Raw genomic sequence first — 23,905 nt, 5'->3', positions numbered from 1 at the left:
TCAGATAGGTTGACAGTCAAATGACAAGTCCATCATACATTAAAGCAAAAGACTCGGTATATATGAACTCAGATGAGAATTCATCTCTTTTGCCTTGGGCTAAGTTTCATAAAAACAAAGTATGGATGCACTCCCCTACTCTCACATCAAACTTGTTTCCCTGTTTATTATTCAACTGTGTATCTGCATTATTGAGTTTCTATAGCATTTTAAGAAGTAGTTTGAGTGAAAGATATTGCATAAAACAAGGTGGAAATATATTGTAACCCCTATATAGAGGATTCACTGACCTCCAGGTTTTTTGACGTCCCTCCTTTGATCTGCAGCTCTGTCAGAGCTTATATTTAACAGAGTAAAAGTATAGGCTATTATATATTTCAAAATATACCTGCTGGCAGTAAGAATCAAAGGCTGCAAATGCTTGCTTGTACAAGCAGCTGCCAAAGGAGACAACGCTTGGATCCACAGAGTGCAGAAAAGTCTGAGCCAGTGATAAGATTGATGGGAAGAACTCTTTGATAACCTGAAATACAGACATCATGAGAGAGACAAGAGATTCCTGTCATTACTATTGGCTTTCAAAGCTTCCACCCTTCATTTTAAGAGTTCCAACTGGAGGAGCATTGCTCTTTACACTCAAGATTCCCCCATTAGTTTAGCAGGTGATTCCCAGGCCTCTGACTCGCCTTCCTCAGGCTAGATATTGGCTGATGCTGTATTAGATTTGCGCTTTCCATGGTCCTGCTTTGCTTGTAAAGCAATGAGGAACTCATCTGCACAAGAGGTTTTTTGCATCAACACAGTACCTCTGCACAGGTGCAAACTCCTCATGTTGACTTGGTGTACCAGCATAAAATGGGCTTGAGCTGGGTGACTCATGCAAGCCAGTTTACAACCGTCTACTCTCATACTGGTGCAGCTAAACCAGTAACTTAAAATTGGCACAGTAGACAAATGTTCAGACTTCATGCCCTGCTTTAAGTCACAGACAGGTACTGTCTGTCCCCATTCATGCTCCCTTCTCCTTATAACTACCGGTACTCAAGTCAGACATATGTACATGTCTAAATGCAGACCATTTTATACTTGCAAGAAGGTATGTGTTTAAGAATGTACAGCCTAAGAAATACATGAAACACAGCAGCATGTCAGGCCTTGGTGAAGGGAGTCACTTGGGTGGGGAGACTGGGCAAGAGAGCATGCTAAGATCTACAGGACCAGCATCCTATCCTAATACTGCAAGGCAGAGGAGGGCAGATTTTCTCCAGCAAATCTTGGAAAGTCCACAGGAAGGTTGAGGAGTCCCAGGAAACAAGCTCTGGCAGTAGGTCACTGTTTCTAACCAAACAAAGATCTGAACCGCAATCTGATGCTCCCAGGATGCAGAAGGGGGAAAGGGGAATGCTCCAGGCCTGCAGAATTTCACCAGCACTCACCAGCGAATGATTCCGGAAAGCACTCTGTATCAGCTGCTCTGGCACACAACCCAACAGAATCTTGTTCTTCAGTACTCTCTCAATTTGCTTCTTGCTCTTGGGGTGTGTCGTATGGATTAGCAGCAGAATTATCAGATCCAGAACCTCCACAGAAGAAATCATTACTAATTATATAACCATTATGCAGCAGAACAGGAAATTTCTCGCTGTTATTTCCTTCCCACTAGCAGTGTCTCTCTCAATTCTGAGCTGCCCCACTCTCTCTAACACTCACGGAGGCTGATCAGCATTTTGGCACCACATAACGCGGCCATGTCCTCTCTGCTCCGACTTGCTGACAAAGAAGTTCACCCCCAGCTCGACCAGTTGTATAATATTGTTAACAAATATTGCAGACACAATGAAATAACTATGTACATTAGACCAAGGAATGCTTTAAGTCTTAGAGAGGCACTGTCCTATGGTAAAAATTCTGCTGAACATCTGACTTTCAACTTGTGAGCCACTCAGGGTTGGTAGAAGAGTGGCAGACCCTGCTAACAGAAAGGAAATCTTCCATTCTGCAGCCTCGTGTCTCCCATGATTCTGGATGCCTGGAAATAAAGAGTAGTGAACAGATGCAGAGAGGGTTATAAAACAAAAGCTCATTAGGAAAGAAGTAAGTACAGGTTGAACCATTCTAGTCTGGCAACATCTTTGGTCCAGCATGATTTTAGTTAGCCAGATGTCCACTTACATGGGCTTGGCCAAGTTTTCCACAGTTCCTTAAATCTATTTACAGCCACCAGTCCTGGCTCTCAGCATTCTGTGCTGTTATTTTGCTCTAATTTACCCCTGAATGTCTTCTCGGAGCCCAGTAAGCAATGGAAATGTTGGTAAGGCTGCTGGACAATATTGATCTCCTGTGGTTCAGCAAATTATCTCATTCATCACCAGTCAGGTCTCGAGAGTGCTGGAATAGAGAGGTTCAACCGGTATCTGCCTTTTTGTGAGCTCACTAAGAAGCCTGTACCACCACCTTGTCAAAAGAGGCCTCCGCAGAAGACAGAAAAGGTGGAAATGTGTCAAGTAGGCCCTACAGCCAACGGTACAATCAAGCATCTCCATCCATGGCTCCGGGTTCTGCCTCACTTGTGAAGTATTTTAGCCTTTGCATTTGTATGATTCACAAATGGGCCAACCGAAGGGAGGCAGAACACATCTGAACAGGGAGTCCAGATTCAGACACCAGTTGGAGTGCTTGGTCTTGTGCATGGTGAGGCTGCACATTGTTAGTCATAATCACACAGCAACCTGGATTTCCTTAGTGTGTAGGTAGGATTTGGTGTCTGACTCAGACCTGTCTCTGCTTAGACGGAATCATGAAGATCTATTTGTTGCATTAAAACCATCGTTGCATCATTCTCAAAGGAATATCTCTGGCTCACCATTTCCCCAGTTAACTTGTCTCTGGTGGAAGAAAACTATTTCTCTAGGAAATGGGAAATTTTGCTCCCCAGGGTCAATCCTGGCTGGAGACCTTGGTGATCTTTGTCATGAAGTGGATTTTAGGGGAGCTGAAGTCCCTCTGGACTTTCCTCTAGACATTGATCCCCCTGTTTTCCCTTAGGGAACCGGTTGTCCCTTCACAGGAACCTCTGTGTGGACAACTACTGAAAGGAGCATCTCTGTCTGAAGGCTAGTCTACATTGTACAGAGAGCAAAGGTGGAGGAAGAAGGTGGATTCAGAGGAACAGCCTCTCACACAACTTTCAGATAGGGCTGAATGCATTTGGCGTTAAGAATGGTCAGGTGTAAACACAATTCCGAGTGAACCCATTTAAAACTCTGGGAAGAACAAATGCATCGAGACCCCTAAGATCTCTCAGTCACTTGCAGTTCCTGATCTCCGCAGCAAAACCTCGGATTCTATTCCTGCGGAAGAAACAAGTGCCCTCGCCAGGGTGTGTCCATGAGAGAGACACATAACCCAGAACAGCTACAGTTCAGGAAGAACCAAGAGAGGCATTACCTTGTGGTCCGACACAGAGACAGTGTTCTCAATCGCCTAAGGAGGAAAGAAGCTGTTACAACCAAGTGTAATAATAATGCACGTCAGAACCCACACCCCCTACACAACAGATCTGACCGGACTGGCTAGCCACATACCAAAAGGACTATTGCACCTGTCAGTTTCTCTTCTCCGCAGTCTCCCCAGTCCAGGACAGTGAATTGCATTAAATACTGCAGAGTCAGGAGGCAGTTTCCCAGAGCTCTCATTAAAAGCTAGGCCCCCCTCTTCTCCCTCATGAGTTTTTCCAGAGCAAGAACAACGTCTTCACTGAGGAACAGAACAATTCCCCCCAAAAACAAAATAAAATTCTAGCCAGCAGGCCATGTAAGACTTAACCCAGTGAGGTTGGGGGTGACTGGTGTGTACACGATATGGGGGGAAGAAACCGCCAGATAAATGGAACGTTCCAATGGCCAGATAAGCCAAATGTTCCTCACTGTCTCCAAGTGTGTCTAACACTCTGATGTGACTGACTGCCGCTGGCAGGAAGTGCTCTAGGCACAGGGGTGGGAAAGACAACACAGGGGCTTGCAGCATAGTACATTTTCCTTAAATTTCTTCCATGACTCCTCTGTTTTCCCCTCACTCCTGCACATAACAGGAGTAGCATCTCTGCCTTCCTCTGAACACTTTACACCACAGATCTGCACTTTCCCTCCACTCCTAGATTCTCCCACATGAATACATGTGCAAGTTTACAGTTGTTAGCTCATTGGGCCACGGGCAGACAGGATTATGGATTTGCTTTAACACAGAGTTGATTAGGGAAAATGTACTTTATTAAGCTTACTACTTCACTGATACTTAATTTACAAGGTACACTTTAGGAAGTGAAAGCACTACAGGACAACGCTTAAACAAGTAAAAGGCTTTTTGGAATGCTTATGTCCCTTCTGCCACAGGGAGTCATGATCCTGGAAGGTCTCACATCAGGGCCACATGGCTCCAGATGGGGGAATCCAGGGTACCCAGAGGCTGAAGTCCCCGGTGATACTTTCCAGGGCAGGACCGTGCAGTGATTTTATCCCTCAGCAGTTTACTGAGTGTGTGCTGGCTCAATGCCACTCAGTGTTCTCATGAGGCTGAAGCCAAGATTACCCTGTTTATTGGTTCCCTAGTTTCCCAGCTCAAGTGCAGGTGTTAGGGCTGATATAGCTATTTGGTGTTTATGTTTGCGGGGTTTAAGGGCTGTACCACAGGGATGGGAACTTGATTGTACTACAGGAACAGAAACTTCCCTCCTGGCCCTTAGGCCTGTTCATGTGTTCTTACATGACAACAATTTGACAGAGGACACAAAACAACTTCAGCCTTTGAGAATGGAATTGAGATCCTGAATAAACAAACTAAGAACTGGGAACAAGAAATCAAGTCCAGCCTCATACGCTATACCCCAGCTCACAGATCATCATTCAAAATTGAACTTTGCCCCCTGGCTGCATCAGTTGCTGTCAGCACTTCAATAGCACATTATAAACATCAGTTACCAAGAACAGCAATGTCATAAGCCCACTTCACAACTGAGAAGACTGAGGCCCAGATTAAGCTAAATCACAAATTTACAAAAAAATGCTCATTTAAAATAGCAGCGCTGGGCTCCACCTGTGCCTCAGGTCCTTGCTTTGTAGAACAGGGCTCATACAGTTTACTCAGAGTCTTGAGAGCACTTTGAGATCTGTAGCTGAAAAGTGCAAAGCATTGATACATAGAAAAAGGTTTGGATTGGTACCTTCAGGGATAGAAGGTGTAACACAAGTGACAAAAATCTGCAGGTAATGTTCTAACTATATTAAAAACCAAAAACTCTGGCAAGAATGATCTGACCTTTATCCAAGCTTCAGAAATGCCCTTCTGAAATCTCACAGCTAACTTCATCACATCAAAAAGGAGCTTGACACAGTTCTGGCTGCTGCTCACTTGGCTTGCGGAGGAACTGCAAACAGAGAGGGATAGAATTGTTCTTATCATAAAAGGTAACGGTCAACTCAGCACTAAGAGGAGGAGCAGCTGCAGCACCACCTGTTAGAAGGGAGGTGATGGCAGGGATGGAATGAAAGCAATGCTGACAGAAATCACAATAAAGGCAGGACAGGGGGATGAGGTGGGTGCAAGAGCAGCAGAGCCATCCAGGGATCATCTGCTGGCAGGGTACAGGAATGAGGGGTCAGTGGCACTAATCCTGGGTGTAAATGCCAGCCAGGGGGATGAGTGATGAAGTCGCAGCAGCACAAGCCAGAGCGGGTGTGCCCGCACAGCTGCAGGGGTGCGATGCAGGCTGGAAGAGAGACTGCAGTAGAATAGTGGATGGTGCCATCTGGGCAGGATACAGCAGCAGACAAGGGGATGCAGTTACGGTGATGCTGGCTGGAAGGGATACTGGCTGAAGCGCTGAAGATGCCAGCGGATATAGCACACTATGCAAATGATACTAGCATATGTAACTAAACCGAGCTGAGACATCTCAGAATCAATGTTTTTTTGCCCCTCTTACCCATGCAGAAGCCAACCTGAATCATGTGGATACAATGCAAATACCTCGTTTGTGGCTGGCTTTTGAGCTTGTTCTGGGAAGACAGTAGCTGCAGAGGTAATATACATGATGACAGATCCAAGTTCTTGCGAAGGGTAGAAATGACCTGCAGAGTACATTTATTCATAACAGAGAGGCACATTGTTAGAGCATTTGTACATCCCAAGGTCACATTTTAGGGACAGAGGAGAAAGGCAGAGGGAAAAAAAATGTAAAGGGCCTGCCGCAAAAGACAGAGAGGGGCACAGGGCAATAAGTCCCCTGCACAGGGATTTCATGGTAAGGCCCTTTAAAGACAATTCCCATCTGTCTCTGCAAAACATATTCAAAAAATTAATAAAGCGGCTTGAGTGATACCCAGAGCACATGAGAGGCTCTCAATCCTCATGCTTCAGGGCACAAGGGAATCAACAATGGGGTCAGAAATAAATTCCTCAGGAGGTTTAGTACTTAGCAGCGTACAGTATTACTAGAGTATTTCACCTTCAGCTGAAGAATCAGGCATTGGTCTCTGCCAAGCTGGACACTGGACTACATTGCCCATAGGTTTATACTGGCATGACCATGCCTGGGTTCCTAAACACTACTTGTTTGTACATCCCCCTGTAACAGGGCAAATACTGTACCTCTACTGCATCCACAGGTTTGATGTTATAGAGAATGAATTTGATTACCACAGGCAAGTCTTCCAGTTTTACAGCAGGCACAATGACCATAGCAGACTGGCGCACCTAAGATAAGAGCAATATTGTGTCATCGGTAGGACTGAGATGCCACAGAGACTGCATGGTTATTATAGATTACAGCAACTTTTTGGGACCATGAAAGTCAGGGCCGGGGAATGTTTTTTTTAATCAGGGAACACTGACCCTGCCCCTCGCATTCCAAAAACAAAAACAACCAAACCAACCACCACCAGTCAGGGACCACACACAGCCCCATGGGCCAGGGGGAGACAGGCTCAGGGACAGAAATAAGGAGTTCAGGGTGCGAATGGGGCTCCAGACTGGTGCGGGGCATTGCAGTGCAGGAGAAGGTGAGGGCTCCATCTGGGGGTGCAGGCACTGGGGTGGGGCTTGGGATGAGAGATTTGAGTGTAGGAGGCAGCTCCAGGCTGGAGCCAGGGGGGTCTCAGGACTGAGGCAGGGCTAGGGTGTGAGAAGGAACATAGGCTCCATCTGGGGATGTGGGCTCTGGGACGTGGCAGGGGATGGGACAAGAAGCTGGGGTTCAGGAGGCAGTTTGGGGTACAGACTCTGGGAAGGAGCTTAGGAGTAGATGTGGGGTCTAGGAGGGAGTTAGGACAGTAGGTCGGGGTGCAGGCTTCAGTCAGCAGTGCAGTGGTGCTAAGGCAGGCTCCTTGCTGGCCAGGCCCAGCTCCACACTGTTCCAGAAGCTAACTGGATGAAATGAAGCAGCAGGCCAGACCCAGCCCACAGGCTGCACATTCCCCACCCCGACAAACAATAAAATAGTCTTCAACACATGCAGGCTGTGTCTGCACTAGCCAAAAACTTCGAAATGGCCATGCAAATGGCCATTTCGAAGTTTACTAATGAAGCGCTGAAATACATATTCAGCTCTTCATTAGCACGCGGGCGGCCATGGTGCTTCGAAATTGACACGGCTCGCCGCTGTGCGGCTCGTCCTGACGGGGCTCCTTTTCGAAAGGACCCCAACTACTTCGAAGTCCCCTTATTCCTATGAGCAGATGGGAATAAGGGGACTTCAAAGCAGGCGGGGTCCTTTCGAAAAGGAGCCCCGTCGGGACGAGCCGCGTCAATTTCAAAGCGCCACGGCCGCCTGCATGCTAATGAAGCGTTGAATATGTATTTCAGCGCTTCATTAGTAAACTTTGAAATGGCCATTTGCATGGCCATTTCGAAGTTTCTGGCTAGTGTAGACACAGCCTCAAGCAAACCACCCGCATTGTGCTCACAAACAACCTGAGCAGAGCTGCCCAAGTTTAGCAAGTACATAGGTCTGACAGGAAGCAGCCTTTGTACCTCCCCGCCAGTCTACATTTTCACCCTGCATACTCTTATTTTGCAGGTGTTGACTTGACAATGAGGCAGCGCCTCATACAAATGACCCCCAGCCTGCAGAGAGAGACCCGAGTGATGCTTTATGACCAGGGATTCATTGGGCAAGGGGGTTGCAGAACGGTGCTACTTGTGTCTTCCTCAGCAGCACTCAGTATTAATAAAATACAAAACAAAAACAGGGAGACTGAGCCCAGCAACGAGTCACTGAATCTCCCTCAGCAAATGCACAGGAAAAATGGCTGCTCCTTCCCACTTCAGAGTTCTTCCTCCAAGTCAGTTTGCATGAAATCATGATCCACAGTGGGGTCTCTAAACACCAAAAGTCAGACAAGCAGCAGAGGTCACCAATAATGAAGTGTCCTCCTCTCTGACTCCTCTACCTCCATGTGCAGCAGTACCTGGGAAAGGCAGTCCATAAAGCCTGTTTACATTAGTGTCACCCTTTGGTTAGACAGGGTGTTGTGCAGTCTTCTCAGATCAGCAGGAACTTGGCCTATGCTTTTGCCTGGGTCTCTGCAGTCCTTCTGGAGGCAAGGACATTAATTCCTGTCCCAGTGGGGTATAAGGGCTTCTCCTTATAGCTGGCAGGAGTGATCTAGCCTTTCCTGAAGGGACTTAGAAGCCATCTGTTAATGGATTGACAGGGAACTCAGGAGCACACAATCCACTGGATTGCAGCTCTGGGCCCTTAACTCAGGCGGGAAGAATCTGTCCTTAACAATTTTCATGCAATGCCAGGAGCTGCTTCCTGTTTCCATGGGCTCGCCAGGCTTCCACACCCTGTGATTCTGGTTGTCCATCCCTAGGTCTGATGTCACTCTGGGTAGACTTTCTGCCAGCTTGCTTGCAGGGCTCTCTTTCTCTGCCATGTTTGTGCCTCTGGCATCCACCCCGCCCCTCTACTTCTCAGCTCTTTCACTCCCCCGGCTGCTGTGAGGCTGCCAATCAGCATCAACTAGCAGTTCTTGCACTACATTTCTTGTTCATCAGGTCAGCATGGATTCTATACACCCCAAGACGCAAACCTCACTCCCTCTTTTGAGATACACATTGTAATTTCCATAATGGGAACAGGACCCATGGTTCTGAACTGAGACTGGTTTAATATATTTATTAAAGATCCCCAGGGAAAAAAGTGGCAAGCTATGAGGTTGCAACGTTTACAGAGCATGAAAAATCATTCCCAATGGTTGGGGAGTATTTTTGATCCCTGACAATTTTTAAATCAAAGTTGGATGTTCTTCTAAAAGATCTGCTCTAGGAATTATTTGGGGGAAGTTCTATGGCCTGTGTTATACAGGCAATCAGAATGGAGATAAATCACTGTGTTCCCTTCTGGCCTTGGAATTTACGACTCTATAAAAATTATTTAGGCTAGGCAAGACTAGAGCAGATAGCAAGGAACTTTGCAGGGAGTTGGAGAATATCATCATCAAGGCAAACAAGGGGAATTGGCAATACAATTGCTGATAAGCAAGGTAATGCACACAGGACGGGATATTCTGAAGAGTCATACATTGTTGGGTTCTAAATTGGCTGGAGCCACTCAAGAAAAGATACCTGAGAAGTCTCGTGGACAGCTCAATGAAAATTGCTGACAAATGTGCAGTGATGGCAACTTAAACAAACAAGATCATTGGATAAAAAGGAAAGGGCTGGAGAAGAACATGGAACACTATAAACCAACAGGATGCTCACACTTAGAATACTGGTTTCTATTCCTGTCGCCACATGTAACTAGAGATAACCAGGGTTTTGGAGATGGGTAACAGAACTTAGCAGAAGCTGAAGCAACTTTCATTTGAAACAGACTGAAAAGACTTGGAGTGTTTAGTTCAGAAGGATATGAAAGAGCAACACAAAATGAGAGGGCCTGAAGATGGTAAGTGGTGTGCTCCTATTTACCATTGCTCATAATACAAGATCAAAGGGGAAGCCAATGAATTTCAGACCAACAAATGTTAGATGAATGAATAATTGTTATTTTCTTTTAAAAAATTCTACCTATGGAACTTGGCATTACAATAATATTACTAAAGCCAAAAGTTTAATAGTATTCAAAGGCTGGAAATTTACATTCATAATGAGAGCATCCATGTACAGTAGAAAGAATAAACACAATAATGGAAATAAGCTTGTACCTTTCAGGACATAAAGAGTTACTAACTCGGTGGTTAGGATGGGACATTCTCTGAGAACACATCCTTCCATTAAAGCCAGAAAAATTAATACCAGTCATCCTCAGTTCGCAGACTTGTCTCAAGAACAATTTTATTTAGAAACTTGTCCATTCAAATGGCATTCCTGCCAGCTTTCCCACTTCAACTGGCATGGAATGACTCTAAAATCTCAGAGGAAGGAGATGGTTTTAAACACAACACTTGAAATGATCAGAGAAGATCTAAGGTTTATGCTTGTGTTTTCTGGAGACTCTTACCTCAGCCAAAAGCTCTGCATCAAGATCCAAACTGGAAAGGGCATCCAGAATTGGAACAGTTAGGCGAGTGTCCCGTTTTAACAGCTGGCTGATATGCAAGAAAAAGATTGCAGAAAAACAAATAATGAGCTTTTATTAAGTGGATTATCCAATTATAAAATGTCAGCAGTTTCTCTGCTCACTCCAGAATCCCTGAAATGGTGACAAACATATGCCTGAGGCCCTACAGAAAATGGTTACTTGGGAAGGGGTGTTCCTACACAGACAGAAAAGCTCCCCTCCGTCAGTGCCGGCTGTTGTCTATGCTGTAAGACTAAGCACAATCACACTTGTATAAATCCTACAGCGTAGATGTGGCTCCAGACAGGACACAAGCACTGCAACATCTCCCACTTTGGCTTGGGGCAAAGTGCACTGGGCAGGGAGCCACCTTCACTGACTGGTGCTAATAATGTTTTGAATTTCACAGCCTCTTATAGGGATGTGAGAACTTGCCCAATAAACTCATAAAGAGTCAGGCAAGCATTACACTTGAACCTCCACAATCCGGTTGTACCTAATCCTCGAACACTCCTGGTTCAGACCCTGGCAGAGGAAGAGGGTCTATCCACTGCCGCCGCCGCCACCACACACCCCCCCGCCCCAGACAATAGCAGCACAGCAAAGTGCTTCTGTGGAGGTTTTCCCACCACCACTCCCATAGTTGCAAGGGGCCGTGCCTGAGAATGGGGGTGGGCTGCAGAGCCATGTGTGCCTATGGGAGCATGGTGCCAGCTAATTGCCCATCCACAACCCACTCATGCCCAGACCCTGCATTCCCACCCCCAGTGAGGACACCAGTGGTCCTGAAAATTCCATAATCCGGCACATCCTCTTTACCGAGGTTGCTGAATTAAAGAGGTACGAGTGTATTATTCATATTTCACAGACAAAACAAAAAACAGTCAAGTAGCACTTTAAAGACTAGCAAAATAGTTTATACCTAAGAAATAATACCTAATAAACTATTTTGCTAGTCTTTAAAGTGCTACTGGACTGCTTTTTGTTTTGATAGTGTATAGACTAGCACGGCTTCCTCTCTGTTTATATTTCACAGAGTGATGTAACAAGGTCATTAGCAGTGCTATCTGTAACCAGTAGACTTGCTACCCTCCAAAGCCAGGAAAAGTCTTAACAAATCTTGATACCAGCATTACTCTGCTGTCTTGTAAACAATTATGTAACATACTATGCAAGCTACAAAGTGCATGCTGTGTTCTCGCTGGTGGTTGGTCCCCATAAGGGTTGACAGTATTTGGTCATTACCGTTTATTCCTTTAGCTCTAGTTCGAAATTTGACAAAGACACATCTCACTTCTGATGCACTACATAGCTTGGAGTAAAGCGCACACAGCGCAAAGACAGTTACAGGACAGCATGACTATGAGCCTTACCTAACCTCTTTGGCAACATCAGTTTGCTGGGAATCCTCCAGGATCTCTGGCAAGCTGGTGATAATGTCATGCTGGATTGGCACTGGAGAAATGCTAACCATCTGCATTAACTTTGTCACAAGATCCTGCAGGCAAAGAAAACATGGGATAGGACAATTTCAAAACCACCATCACCACAACCACCACCATGGCAAATCAAAAAACAACATGGCCTTCTTTCTAACCACCAGCAAAAACCCGGCACAGCAAGGATGAAATTATAAACATAATGTCCTTAATGAAGTCATTTCTCTCTGCTTATGCTGAATGTACCCGTTATCACTGTCCTCCTGAGTGGCTACATATAAACAAGAGTACCTGGCACTTTTGGTCAGTGGATCTCAAAGCATTTTATGAGGAAGATCATTATCCCTTTTTACAGATAGGGAAACTGAGGCCCAGGGAGGTGAATTGATTTGCCTGTAATAACTCTGCATGCCAATGACAGAGCTGGCAACAGAACCAAGATCTCCTGAGTCTCAGTCCACTCCACTATCCTCTGGGCCAAAGGATAATTTGGCTTTACACACGCTTTTTTTAAACCAGCATATTTTGCGATTAAAACCCTAATTGTTTTGCAGGGCAAAAAAGATTGAAAGGTAAAAGTAATTAAACCTTCACAATTCAGAACAACTCTCTTTCATTCAAAGCACTGTAGTAATGGTAGCTGAGTAGTGAGTAATCAACAGAGACGGACTGATTTTTAAAAAGGAAACTGAAAAGGGAAGCAGAGAACACAGAAAGCGATAACAATTATATGGAATTCATCTCTAATTTTCTACTAGACTCCTTCATCCTTCTCCTCATCTACTTCTTGGCCATCTATGCGGAAGTTCTCAAACATGCTGATGGAACTATCAAATCCAGTGAGCTCTTCATGTCCACTGACACCCCTTCTTTTCAGCAGAAAAGCCAGGAAGTTAGATAACTGTGTAGTTCTTCAGTTCACCACAACTTGGGCCACACCTACACTAAAGGCACTCAGTGGCATAGCTATGCCAACATAACTATAGCACTGTAAGCCTGTATTGCAAACACAGACTGCAGCAATGGAAGGGTTTTTTCTGTTTCTGCAAGAACTCCACCTTCCTAAGAGATGGAAGCTAGACTGATGGAAGCTTAGGGTTCGCAGCCATCCAAATTGTTACGATTTGTATTAGATGGGGCTGTTCTGCATTCAATAACTTACACATTCAGGATATTAAAAATCCTCCTAATATCCACAGGATAGATAACAACACATCTTCATACTTGGATAGTGAATCATTGCCATTATGCTTTACAAGAACAAGATGGGAAGTACTTGGTTAAAATAAATTGATATTGTAGGACAAACTGTAGCAGGTTGGAACTTTATGGCTACGTCTACACTAGCCAAAAACTTCGAAAAGGCCATGCAAATGGCCATTTTGAAGTTTACTAATGAAGCGCTGAAATACACATTCAGCGCCTCATTAGCACGCGGGCGGCTGAGGCACTTTGAAATTGATGCAGCTCATCCAGATGGGGCTCCTTTTCGAAAGGACCCTGGCTACTTCAAAGTCCCCTTATTCCTATGTTAACCTAACCCTTGAGTTCCCCCCCAGGGAGTGAGGTTGGGGGTTTGCCCCGCTTGGCACATGCTCTGGCTCCTGAAAGAAATAGCATGTCACTCCTCTGGCTCTTACACCTACGAACACTTACCTTCAGCAGCTCCCAGAAGCAAAGTCAATGGGAGTGGCAGGGTGGCACCTGTAGATGAGGCGGTGCAAAAAGCTGCCTAAGTATGTCGCCCTGTAGAAGCTGGAGGTGGGACATGTTGCTGGTTCCGAGAGCTGTTTGAGGTAAGTGTTGCCTGGAGCCTGCACCCTTGAGCTCCCCTGCACTCAAATCCCTTCTTCAGTCCTGATTCCCCTCTCATCCTCTGAATCCTTTGATCCTAGCCTGGGGCACCCTCCTGCACCCTAAGCCCCCCAGCCCCAGCCCCAGCACCTGTCCCCCCGCAGCTGGAGTCTTACCTCCCCATATCCCAATTTTGCAGGCATTATACAATTTTCTTACTGATATATGACCCTCAAGCAAAAAAGTTTGTCCACCCCTGCCCCAGATTCTCTTCTGGTCCTCTGCTTTTGGAGGGATACTTGCTATTCCATTTTATCATTATCACCAAAATTTCTATCAACCCACATATTAAGTAAGACCTGTGGCTCAAATCCTAAGGTTCATACTGGCCATTGTCATAAATGGGCTGAATATATTATTTACTGGGTTTTCAGAACATTTTGGTTGTTTGACTCTCGCCATCCCTTTGCAGCCCTTCCAGCACCCCAAGCCGTGCACGTGCTTGCTGTCCCCTACAAACAGGATGGTTATCCCATCCCATCTGCTAAGGAACTAAATGGAGAATACATGTAGCTGACTGCACCTTTGGTACTTACCTTGCTGTCAAGTATTTTGTCGAGCCACTTAAACTGATTGACAATAAGCCGGGGAAAATTGGTTCCAAAGGTGCCCACACTGAAACACCAGAACAAGTGAAACACAAGTCAGCTGAAGTTATCTTAGCAGCAAAGCCAACACCAGTCCCACTGCTAAGCAAGACTGTTAAGAGAAGCCAAGACTCGATACAATGTAAACGGCTGCCCATTTCAATCCAGATTCATTACTGCTCTGATACATGGTTAGTCATCATTGTGCTGGACTTTAATAAAAATAACCTTCAGCTTGAGGAAATGTGGGTGTGGGGGTTACTAGTAATGAGGTGGTGCACATGGACTGAATACAAAGCAACTCCAGCAAGAAAGAGAAATATCATGTATGGACCAAAATAAAGGGTGTCTCTGCCTTTAGTGTTGTGCTGTCCGATATACCCAGTGTGAGCCCCAATAGCCAGTGAACGCACACCACTTCAGGGGACATTTTCCATCTTTATAACTGTCCTCCATTATGTGCTGTCCACTTATCTCGAGCTGCGAGTACTGCACAGAACATCCCCCTTCCTCAGAGTGTTTTCTCACATGTAGAAACAGGGTCATCGCAGTCACACTTTAGTCCTTGGTTAACATCAAACATCTGGGATCACGCTCAACAAACAAGCTCTCAGTTAGGGTCAGAGGAAAGATACCAAGGCACTCACGTGTCAAAAAAGAACTCAGGGAGCTTCTCCAATAACAATGTTATAACAGCTGGCTAAAAACGAAAAGCGGAGAAGCAGTGTTACATTGATGATTTTTTCTTTTTTAGTGCGCTAGTGTTCAGAAACCCCATTCTGCACTGGGCCCACAGCCTGAGGCACTGGATGCACACGCAGCATATGGGACCCAAGAGCACGAACAAGATGCTCATTGGAATTCTCCTCTCGTAATCACAGAGAGAACGCATGCAGCCTGCAAAGCAGAGGCAGATACCTGCAAAGGGGAAAACCACGCTAGCTGACGTGCCAGAGTAACGAAGCCTGCAGAGCCTATTCCCCTCTCACCAACAGAAACAAACATACAGATATAAGCAGGGCCAGTAGGGGTCAAAATGTTAAGCAAAATAACTCAGGAGTTGCCACAAAAATTAATTAAGAGAACTCTATGTAAAGCCACACTCCTTTCCCCGACTCTGTTACGGAACCGCTCTGCTGGAGGCATCAGCACCAGCCATTACCTGGAAGGCTGAAAACAGTGTCTCTTTAAACCCCCCTACTTTCCCACACCCCTGCTTGGCTTCAGCCCACAGGGGATTTCTCAAATTTATTTAAACCAACAATTGCTCGGATGTCTGACTTACAAGAGGGTTATAAAACCAGAAACACTTCCACTCCTGATAAGCCCTGCTCCCTGGTGCAGTTCCCATGGGGAGACAGCCACTGCCCTCTGCCTCAGATACTGCACTGCATCAGAAGAGTACAAGCCTGCAGTACTGGCCTGACCTTGTGAGACTGCACAAGGTACATGGGAAGGAACCTTCCAACCCAATGCTCCTTGCACAAGTACTAGGCATAATCATAGTCCCTGTGCTCCCCAAATACAGTGACTGCTTCCTCCTAGTGCTGCCAGGGAAATGGCTACTACAGAGGAATAAAAAAAGAGACAGGGACATAGCCTTGCCCCACTTCCATACCAGCCAAAACACCCAGTCAGCTGTGAAGGGGAGAGCAAACTGCACCAAGGGAAGGCACAGCCTGGGAAGCTCCAAGAGGGATTTTAACGGTTGGGTGGTCTGGCTCCACAAAGTCCTTACTCAAGGCTGTTACTTTATGGCAAAGTCAATCGCACGTTTTGATAGAACCAAGTCATTAATGGTTTTAACAGGTGTTAACTTGTACATTAAAAGCACGTACCCATGTATTACTAAGTAACGATGGGGGGTGCCTCTGTCAACATCCGGTTTGGTTTTGGGCATTGTACACATAATATTCCTAGGGGTGCCTTCCAGAAGCTGTGGTTGGGGCAGCTTGTTTACAGATCTCACAAAGATAATCCCTTGAAGATTTGTGAAACTTTCAGAATTGTGACAATGGGAACCACAGAAATATCTCAATAGAGAGAGGGGTTTGGTTTGGTTTTTTAAAGAAACCTTCCCTGCTTCTCCAGTGGGGGAGCCAAATATCCCTACCAAATATTGTGAATTCCTACCATGCAGTCACGTAGATGGATTCTCACCAGGCTCTGCCCCATTTCCCCAACATGGAGTGGCAGGGCCCATGACAGGAGCAACACTTGTTCAAAAAGGTCTGATGATCAGAGAGCAACAGGTAAGGCCTGGAACATGCAGGTTGCGGCAGCCCTTGATGTCCTTGTGATGTGACTGGATTTTATATGGATAGAGAGACCATTTTATGTGTCCATTGTGTCTGCTGGCACCAAATATTGTAACCAAGGGGGTCATATGAAGTGTTTAATTAAAGCTAATGATGCAGTGAATTTATGTACATGGCTTATAAGTCTGTATCATGCTTGTATGTAAAGTTATAGATTTTAGCTCTGCAGCTGTGTGAGAAATGTTTCAGTGCTGACATTCACAATGGGAGATGGGTCTCCACCCCACCCAGGGCAATAGACTGAGCAAGGGCCCAGAGGACGAACGCCCATTTTGTGATGGTGAGGTTTTCCCACTGGGACTGCAATGAATGGAAATTCAGCACAGTGACCCACCAGGTCATGTGGTAAGCCAAGACGTATGGCAGAAAAATTGAATTTCCCCTCTGCATACGAAAAACTATAAGATGGGCCCTGGCAGGTACTTTCTTTGTTCTTCATTCCGCACAAGTTCAGCCTGTCCGGACTGGGGACCTCGAAAGGACGTTTGCAAAGACTTCAGCATAGAACATCGCTGGCCTGCATTAATGACTAAAATCAGTGTGTGTAAAGTATCGCTTTACCTGTTTCTCTCTAACCCTCTTCTTCCTTTTTTGTTAATAAACCCTTAGATATTAGATCTAAGGGTCTGGCTTGTGCGTGGTGATTTGGGTAAGATCCAAGTATGTATTGACCAGGAGCTGTGGCTGGGCTCTTTGGGGTCTGGAAGAATCTGTGTGGTATTGGGTGAAACAGGTTTAATAACGGCTCACCTTAATTTGGGGGTTGCTGGTCTGAGCTGGTATAGCAGCTGGGAAGTCTGTGGGTTTGCTTGTGTGGCTTCTGGCTGGCCAGTGGGGCTGGCAGAAGTGCAGTTGTGGCTGCTTGGATTTGCCTTAGTGAGAAAGAAATCCCAGCCTGGGGCTGTAAATAGCCTGGTTTTTAAGCAAAGATAACCCTGGGTTGACTTCTCTAGCTGTGCCTGGAAACCCTGTCCTATCACAGTCCTTATCAATCCTGCCTGGGTCCTCCACTGACTCTTTTCCCTATCCTCATCCCTCATTTTGCTGTCCTTTCCCTTTAAACTAGTAGAGCTGTGTTGTAAAGCTCAGGATTGGAACAGCAGGGGAGCTAGTCTAGATGGAAGAGCATCAGCAGATCTGTAAACAGTACTTGTCTGCAGTGCGTCCAGCATTATAGTCCTCTACTTTCGCAAACGCTGAATGTCCCCAAACACAGACAACTGAAAAGAAGGTTTTGAAGTGTCCTTACCTGTAAAATATCAATTCCAAGCAGTAGTTTAAAGAGGCTTTCACAGTATGAATGAACCAAATTTCTGACGAGGAAAAGAAAAGAAATGAAAAGAAAAGAAAAGAAAAACATGACCTTCATGCTATTGTAAGGAAAATGCATGATGTGAGCACACTGCTTTTGTCCAGCAGAAATAAAAAAAAGGCATCTACTTAAAACAAAACCACTCTCATTTTCCCATTAAAAACAACCCCTCTGTCAGGAAAACTGGTCTGGGTGCTAGTGTTTTTTCTGTTACACTCTGAGTTGTGCAGTACATAGCAACCGGGAACTACCTCATATCAAATATAAGTGCATTTCCAGGCCCTTGAGAGCTCAGAGTCGTTTTAGAAGTGTACGACAAACAGTTTTATAAAAATTTGCGGTTAGGCACTCAGACAAGATGTGGGTAAACTACAGCCTATGGGGCACATCCTGCTTTTAGGACCTTTTAATCCAGCCCTTGAGCTCCACTGGGGAGCAGGGTTGGGGGCCTGCCTCACTCCAGTGCTCCAGAAGGGGAGTGAGGTCATGGTCTTGCCTTGCCCTGCTCCATACAGCTCCCAGAAGCAAGGGCAGTCACTGGGCTTTGCACGCTGCCCTCACACCAAGTGCCAGCTCCGCAGCTCCCACTGACCAGAATTGCAGCAAAAGGGAGGTGCAGAGCAATGGCTGCAGATGGAACAGAACACAGAGCGGCATGTTCCCATCTCCGTGTGAGAGCCAGAGAGGGGATGTGCTGCTGCTTCCAGGAGCTGCATCAGGCAAGTGTCACCCAGACCCTGTGCCTGTCCTTTGCATGAGAGAAAAATCCTGTCATTGATTGTAAATTCATAAAGTGGAGGAGACTCACAAAAAAAAAATTACACGAGAATGATTAAAGGACAGGAAAAAAGCCTCATAGTTGTAGACTGAAGGAGCTTAATCTATTTAGCCTAACAAAAGAAAAGTTAAGGGTGCAATGGTCCATGTGCAGAATGAATTCTGTTATGTGCACAAGTATGGAGGTGACGTGCAGTGGGGGTGAGGCTGAGGGATTTGGAAGGCGGGATTGGCTCAGGACTGGGCCAGAGGATTAAGGTACAAGGGGTGAGGCACTTGGGGTAGGGTCAGGGATGAAGGGGTTCAAGGTATGGGCGGGGTCAGTGCTGAGGAAGTGGGATTTGTGGTGCAGACTGCCCGGAGACTGCTGCAGGGAGAGAGAACTTCCCTCCAGGCCTCTCTCCCTGCAGCAGCCCCAAAGCTGGGGGAGAGCATCTCTCCCCCAGCTGCAGCAACACCAGGCAAGGACCAGGGGAGAGGCAGCCCTACCTGGCGCTGTCCTGCACACCCTAATCTCCCCACCCACCCCCTATTCTCCACCTCCCGTTCCACCTCTCGTCTCTCCAGGCCCCTGCGGCTAGGTGCTTCAGCAACTCTCCTCAGGTGTGCGGCTCTCTACTGGCTCCTGTGTGACCATGCAGGCCCACGCCTTAGCGGGAACATGGGTGACTTGATTTCAATCTATAAATACCTACATGGGTTACAAATATGTGATAACTTATTTTCAATCTAGCAGAGAAAAGTATAATGAAAGCCAATGGCTGGGAGTTAGAACTAGACTGTTTCAGAGTGGAAATCAGATGTTTTTTTTTAACAGTGCTAACAATTCACTAGTGGAAGCTGTGGAGCAATTCTCTGGTGTGGGTTACACAGGAGGGCAGATGAGATGAGCACAGCGGTCCCTTCTGGCCTTTGACTCGCTGGCTGTTGTTATTTGATGCTATGGGTGTGATTCACTGCTCATGCACACATACTTGTGCTAGCTGTCATCAAGCTTGTGGAATTACAATTAGCAGCACAGCAAGGTAGCAAGGGCAGTGGCAGCAAAGGCCTGGCTTAGTCATGCTGAGCACAACTCCCCTGGAACTGGTGGACCCATACTTGGCATGTCTGCACTGTACCTCCACTCCCACCACCCTTGCTATTTAAGCTGACACTAGCTCAGCGAGAGCTCACACAAGCCTGCCAACATGAGCAGAGCAACCAAACCCCTACCCTGTAGTGTCAACATGGCCAAAGAATCTATCAAAGTACATATAAATGCTGGCTGAACAGAATAAATTATATTCCCCACAACCAATTTTGCATTATTCAAGCACAGACTAACTCCTGGGGGGGTGGCAAGGAGAAAAGAATGGATTTTCTCTGACCTTGTGCCCTCGCTTCGCACTGGCGCGCACGGCAGAAGGCAGTTCCTGAACTGGTCTCTGTCCTTAATGTGAGACTCCAAACCACTGACAAACTCCTGTACAACCTGCAGAGAGAAAAGAAAAAGTCAGTCACAGGCCAAGTAGGAAGACTGAGCACCCACTGCTCTTTCGGATGGGCTTATTTGTGCAGAGGATGAGGGGGAAGAGGAACGCTGCGCTAAAGAAGCCAAGGAGCACCCAGCAGGACAGAAGACTGCAGGCAAAAATAAACCAGAGGGGAAGCAACACCATTGGAATCTTAGAGACAAGGCATAAACCCTCTTTTACAAACTGATGGGGGATGGACAAGTTCATAAAATCAAAGAGTTGTTGAAATAGGACATATCAAAATTGCTGTCTATCTGGTGCAGGAGGACGAACTGCGTCACTTTCTGCTTGACCTCTCAGACACTGAGAAGTTCTTTCAAAAACACTGAAGGCCTGTTGCCTTGCTCTTCCTCAGCATAACTTTCATTGTATGATCTTCTTTCTGTCTGGAGAAATGGCTCATGTAACTGGTCATTTGTGAGACTGGGGTTTGTAAAGTCCAAGTTCTGCTGTACTCTCATCAAAACTGCCTGCAAATGAGATGCTGGTTCCTCTATAAACTCACTCTAATGTGACAGCTTCAACTCCCCTCCCTTGCTTGGGACTCAAAGGGCGGAGTCGCAGCTGCAACTTCTCCCATTGAAGCTGGGAGCACGGTGTCCAGTCCAGCCAACAACAATGTCCAGAAAGAGTTGCAATGTTGAAATGAGTGGGCTCGGGTGTTCCATATTTGGTCTAGCTGTTTGAGGTGACAACAAGGGGAGAGAGGAAGAGAAGGGAAAAGCCTGGCAACAGGAACACTCACAAACAAGGGGTGGCCACTCCACTGCTGGCAGCAACCAGGGCAGTTACTTACAGAACAGCAAACTGAAAATTTTCCATTCAGAAGTTAAGTTTGCCCTCCTCCCCGTTGCGTGTGCCTTTTGTCTTTGGCATCCTTTGGATTTCAGTTCTCTTGCGCCCCCATTTCTGGCACCGCATGCCTGGGGAGGTTGCCAAGATGGGCTGAGTAGAAATCATAGACATAGAGACAGACGTACAGTGTTTTCTTCCACCGTTGTGTGAGGCCACGTTAGCAGCATTAAAGACAGGTGAGGTTTGACAGGTGCAAGGGCAGATAGCCTCCAATCAGCATATTAGTGGCTGATGAGTCAGACATGAGAGTTCAAAAAGAGGTAAAACCAGAGCAGGAAGGGTGACAGGAGTCAAGTGGAGAATGGAAAGAGTAGAGCACACTTGTGGGATTAGCGAGAGTGGACGGAAAGGCCTCTGTGAACAGACCCAAAACCAAGCAGCTATATAACTACTTGTTCTCAGCAGGGGGCACAAAGGATCACACGCAATGTTCACCCTAACTTTTTTCCATCCGTATGAGGAAACAAATTTTTCTACGTACTTCAAAGTATGTGCAAATGTGCCCCACCAGTAGCAACAAAACCTATCTGTGTATGCTCTGCTCACCAGCTGGGCGGCATTTGAATCTCTTCTGAGTGGCTGCACAAGAACACAGCTTATAGGGAACACTGGTCATGCATCCTGCTGTTCCAGATGCCGGGGAGGAGTGGCACATGACTGGATTTTTAGGTTGGATACGGAAGCCATTTTGTGTGCCCAGTGTATCTATTGGCCCCAGGCGGTGTGCCGGGGGGGGCCGTGTGAGGTCTCTGGTGGGGGCTGAGGAGGCCCTGAGTCTGTGTGTGATGCTTGTACGTCTGTGTCATGTTTGTGGGTAGAGCTGTGGGTTCTGGCTCTGTGGTTGTGGTGGCAAGGTGTTGGTGCTGGGATTCACAACAGGAGCCATGAGCTCAGCCCCAGCCAGGATATTGGGTTAAATAATGGGAAGGAAACCAGAAGCCCAGGGGTCAAATTCACACCTCAGAAATGTGGGGACTTGTCAAAGGAATGTAGCCCATCGGATCAGGTGACCTGGGCTGAGCAAAGGAACTGAAATCACATGCCCAGACATCCATTCCACCTGCCATATAAATGACTGGGGCGTGCTAGCAAAACCAGCGACCAATGGCATTTTTGCCACAGCATCTCACCTTGGTCAGATAACACTGATGGGCCTGGAATCTTACCCCTTGTGGGATGGACTTTCAGAGACTTTCAAAAATCAGCATATAACATTGCTGGCCTGCATCAGTAGCTGTAATTGATGTATGTAAAGTATCACTTTAACAATTTTTCTCTCTAAGCCTGTTCTTTCTTGCTTCGTAAATAAACCTTTCGATGTTTAGATCTGAAGGATTTGGGCAAGTGTGTTGTTTCTGGGCTGGTATAGCAGCTGTGAAGTGTGTGGGTTTGCTTTTGAGGCTTCTGGCTGATGAGTGGGGCTGGCAAAGGTACTTTTGTGGCTGGTTAGATATGCCTTAGTGAGAAGGAAATCCCAGCCTGGGGCTGTAAGTGGCCCAGTTTTAAGCAAAGATACCCTGGGGTTTGATTTCCTTAGCAGAGCCCAGAAACCCCGTCATATTACAAGGAGCATGGGGCAAGCAGACAATGCAGAACCTGTCACAGTTTCTGAGGCAGAAAGAGGTGGAGTAGGGGCAGGGAAGGGTGGGGCAGAAAGAGACAGGGCCTGGAATAGAGGGGGACATTGTCCCAGGCCCCACAACTTCCTAGGGATGGCCCTGCCCTGGGCTAGAGGTGGCACAGGGAGAAGTCATGTGGCTGGGCAGTTCAGCAGTCACTTATGGTTCTCAGCAGAGTGGCAGGAGAGGGTGAGGCCATTTGGGACACTACCGCAGTTGACTACATTTGCATACCTCTTTTGCCTGAGGCATTCTGCATGGCCAGTTTTGGATGTACAGCAGCAATTAGCCTATGTGAATGGCTTGTTTGCATATGTAGTGGTCACAGAGCCAGCTGAGCACAGATTTTAAACACTGGCTTCTGTTGAAATTTGTGGTATCGGCTACGTACACGTGGGTAGAAAGGATGCTTCCTCAGGGCCTGGAAGAGCCTCTTCTGGAAGGTTGCTTTATCCACAGCTAAGGAAAAAGTCAGGAGTAGATCAATCAGCAACATATATTTTAGTTATGCAAATGTCACAGCACTTCAGCAACAAATACAAGTTGCTTTGCAGGGTACACTCAGGTATCCACTGGGATTTCCAAATTCCTTTCTTCTAGAGTGCCCAGTTAGCGAAAGCCAGAGAGATGCTATTTCCCGCATTACTCCTTCATGGCAAACTGAAGTGGATCTGGTTAAATTTAAAAAATAACCAATGTGCATGCAGCCCCTCAGCCACCTGCGTCCTTTCAGCAGTACAGCTCACTCTCAGGACACAGAACACAGCCAAGCTTGCCAGGCCATTCAGGAACACAAACTGGGAAACAAATAGCAGGAAAGGATCTCAGTTTAAGAATAGCACATGATTAAGCTTCTTCCCCTCCAGCTCAAATTCCCAACCCCTCTACTGCTAAAGAAAGGCCATTCAGCCCAAAGAGAGAGGACAGCCACCCTCCAGGAGTATCAGATTGCTCAGTCCCCAAATGCACACCCTGCATTTCTAGCATTCCAGGCACACAAAAGAGAAAAAGTGAGTCTCTGCCAGAACAATGGAGCCACTATAGGAATATTAAACAAGCATCCTGA

At 46.4% G+C, this 23,905-nt stretch overlaps 1 protein-coding gene across 3 annotated transcripts in view; it reads right to left on the bottom strand.

Annotated features, from left to right (window-relative positions):
• FANCD2 (FA complementation group D2) overlaps positions 1 to 23,905 on the bottom strand; it is an 82,653-nt gene that overhangs the window by 52,135 nt on the left and 6,613 nt on the right. For all 3 annotated transcript variants that reach the window (XM_075005577.1, XM_075005578.1, XM_075005576.1), the window contains exons 4-16: positions 23,231 to 23,298; positions 20,219 to 20,322; positions 18,009 to 18,072; positions 15,089 to 15,141; positions 14,391 to 14,469; positions 11,935 to 12,059; positions 10,502 to 10,589; positions 6,646 to 6,750; positions 6,025 to 6,125; positions 5,314 to 5,422; positions 3,448 to 3,483; positions 1,437 to 1,580; positions 389 to 523 (exon numbers count right to left, since the gene is read on the bottom strand). In XM_075005577.1, the coding sequence (XP_074861678.1) occupies positions 389 to 523; positions 1,437 to 1,580; positions 3,448 to 3,483; positions 5,314 to 5,422; positions 6,025 to 6,125; positions 6,646 to 6,750; positions 10,502 to 10,589; positions 11,935 to 12,059; positions 14,391 to 14,469; positions 15,089 to 15,141; positions 18,009 to 18,072; positions 20,219 to 20,322; positions 23,231 to 23,298 (1,211 nt within the window). The remainder of the gene's footprint in view (positions 1 to 388; positions 524 to 1,436; positions 1,581 to 3,447; positions 3,484 to 5,313; positions 5,423 to 6,024; positions 6,126 to 6,645; positions 6,751 to 10,501; positions 10,590 to 11,934; positions 12,060 to 14,390; positions 14,470 to 15,088; positions 15,142 to 18,008; positions 18,073 to 20,218; positions 20,323 to 23,230; positions 23,299 to 23,905) is intronic.

Source organism: Carettochelys insculpta, chromosome 11 (genome assembly GCF_033958435.1).
Source record: "Carettochelys insculpta isolate YL-2023 chromosome 11, ASM3395843v1, whole genome shotgun sequence".
In the NCBI taxonomy this organism is placed as follows: Eukaryota; Metazoa; Chordata; order Testudines; family Carettochelyidae; genus Carettochelys; species Carettochelys insculpta.
Note: the sequence above shows the minus strand (reverse complement) of the source record. Positions and strands in the feature narration are given on the sequence as shown.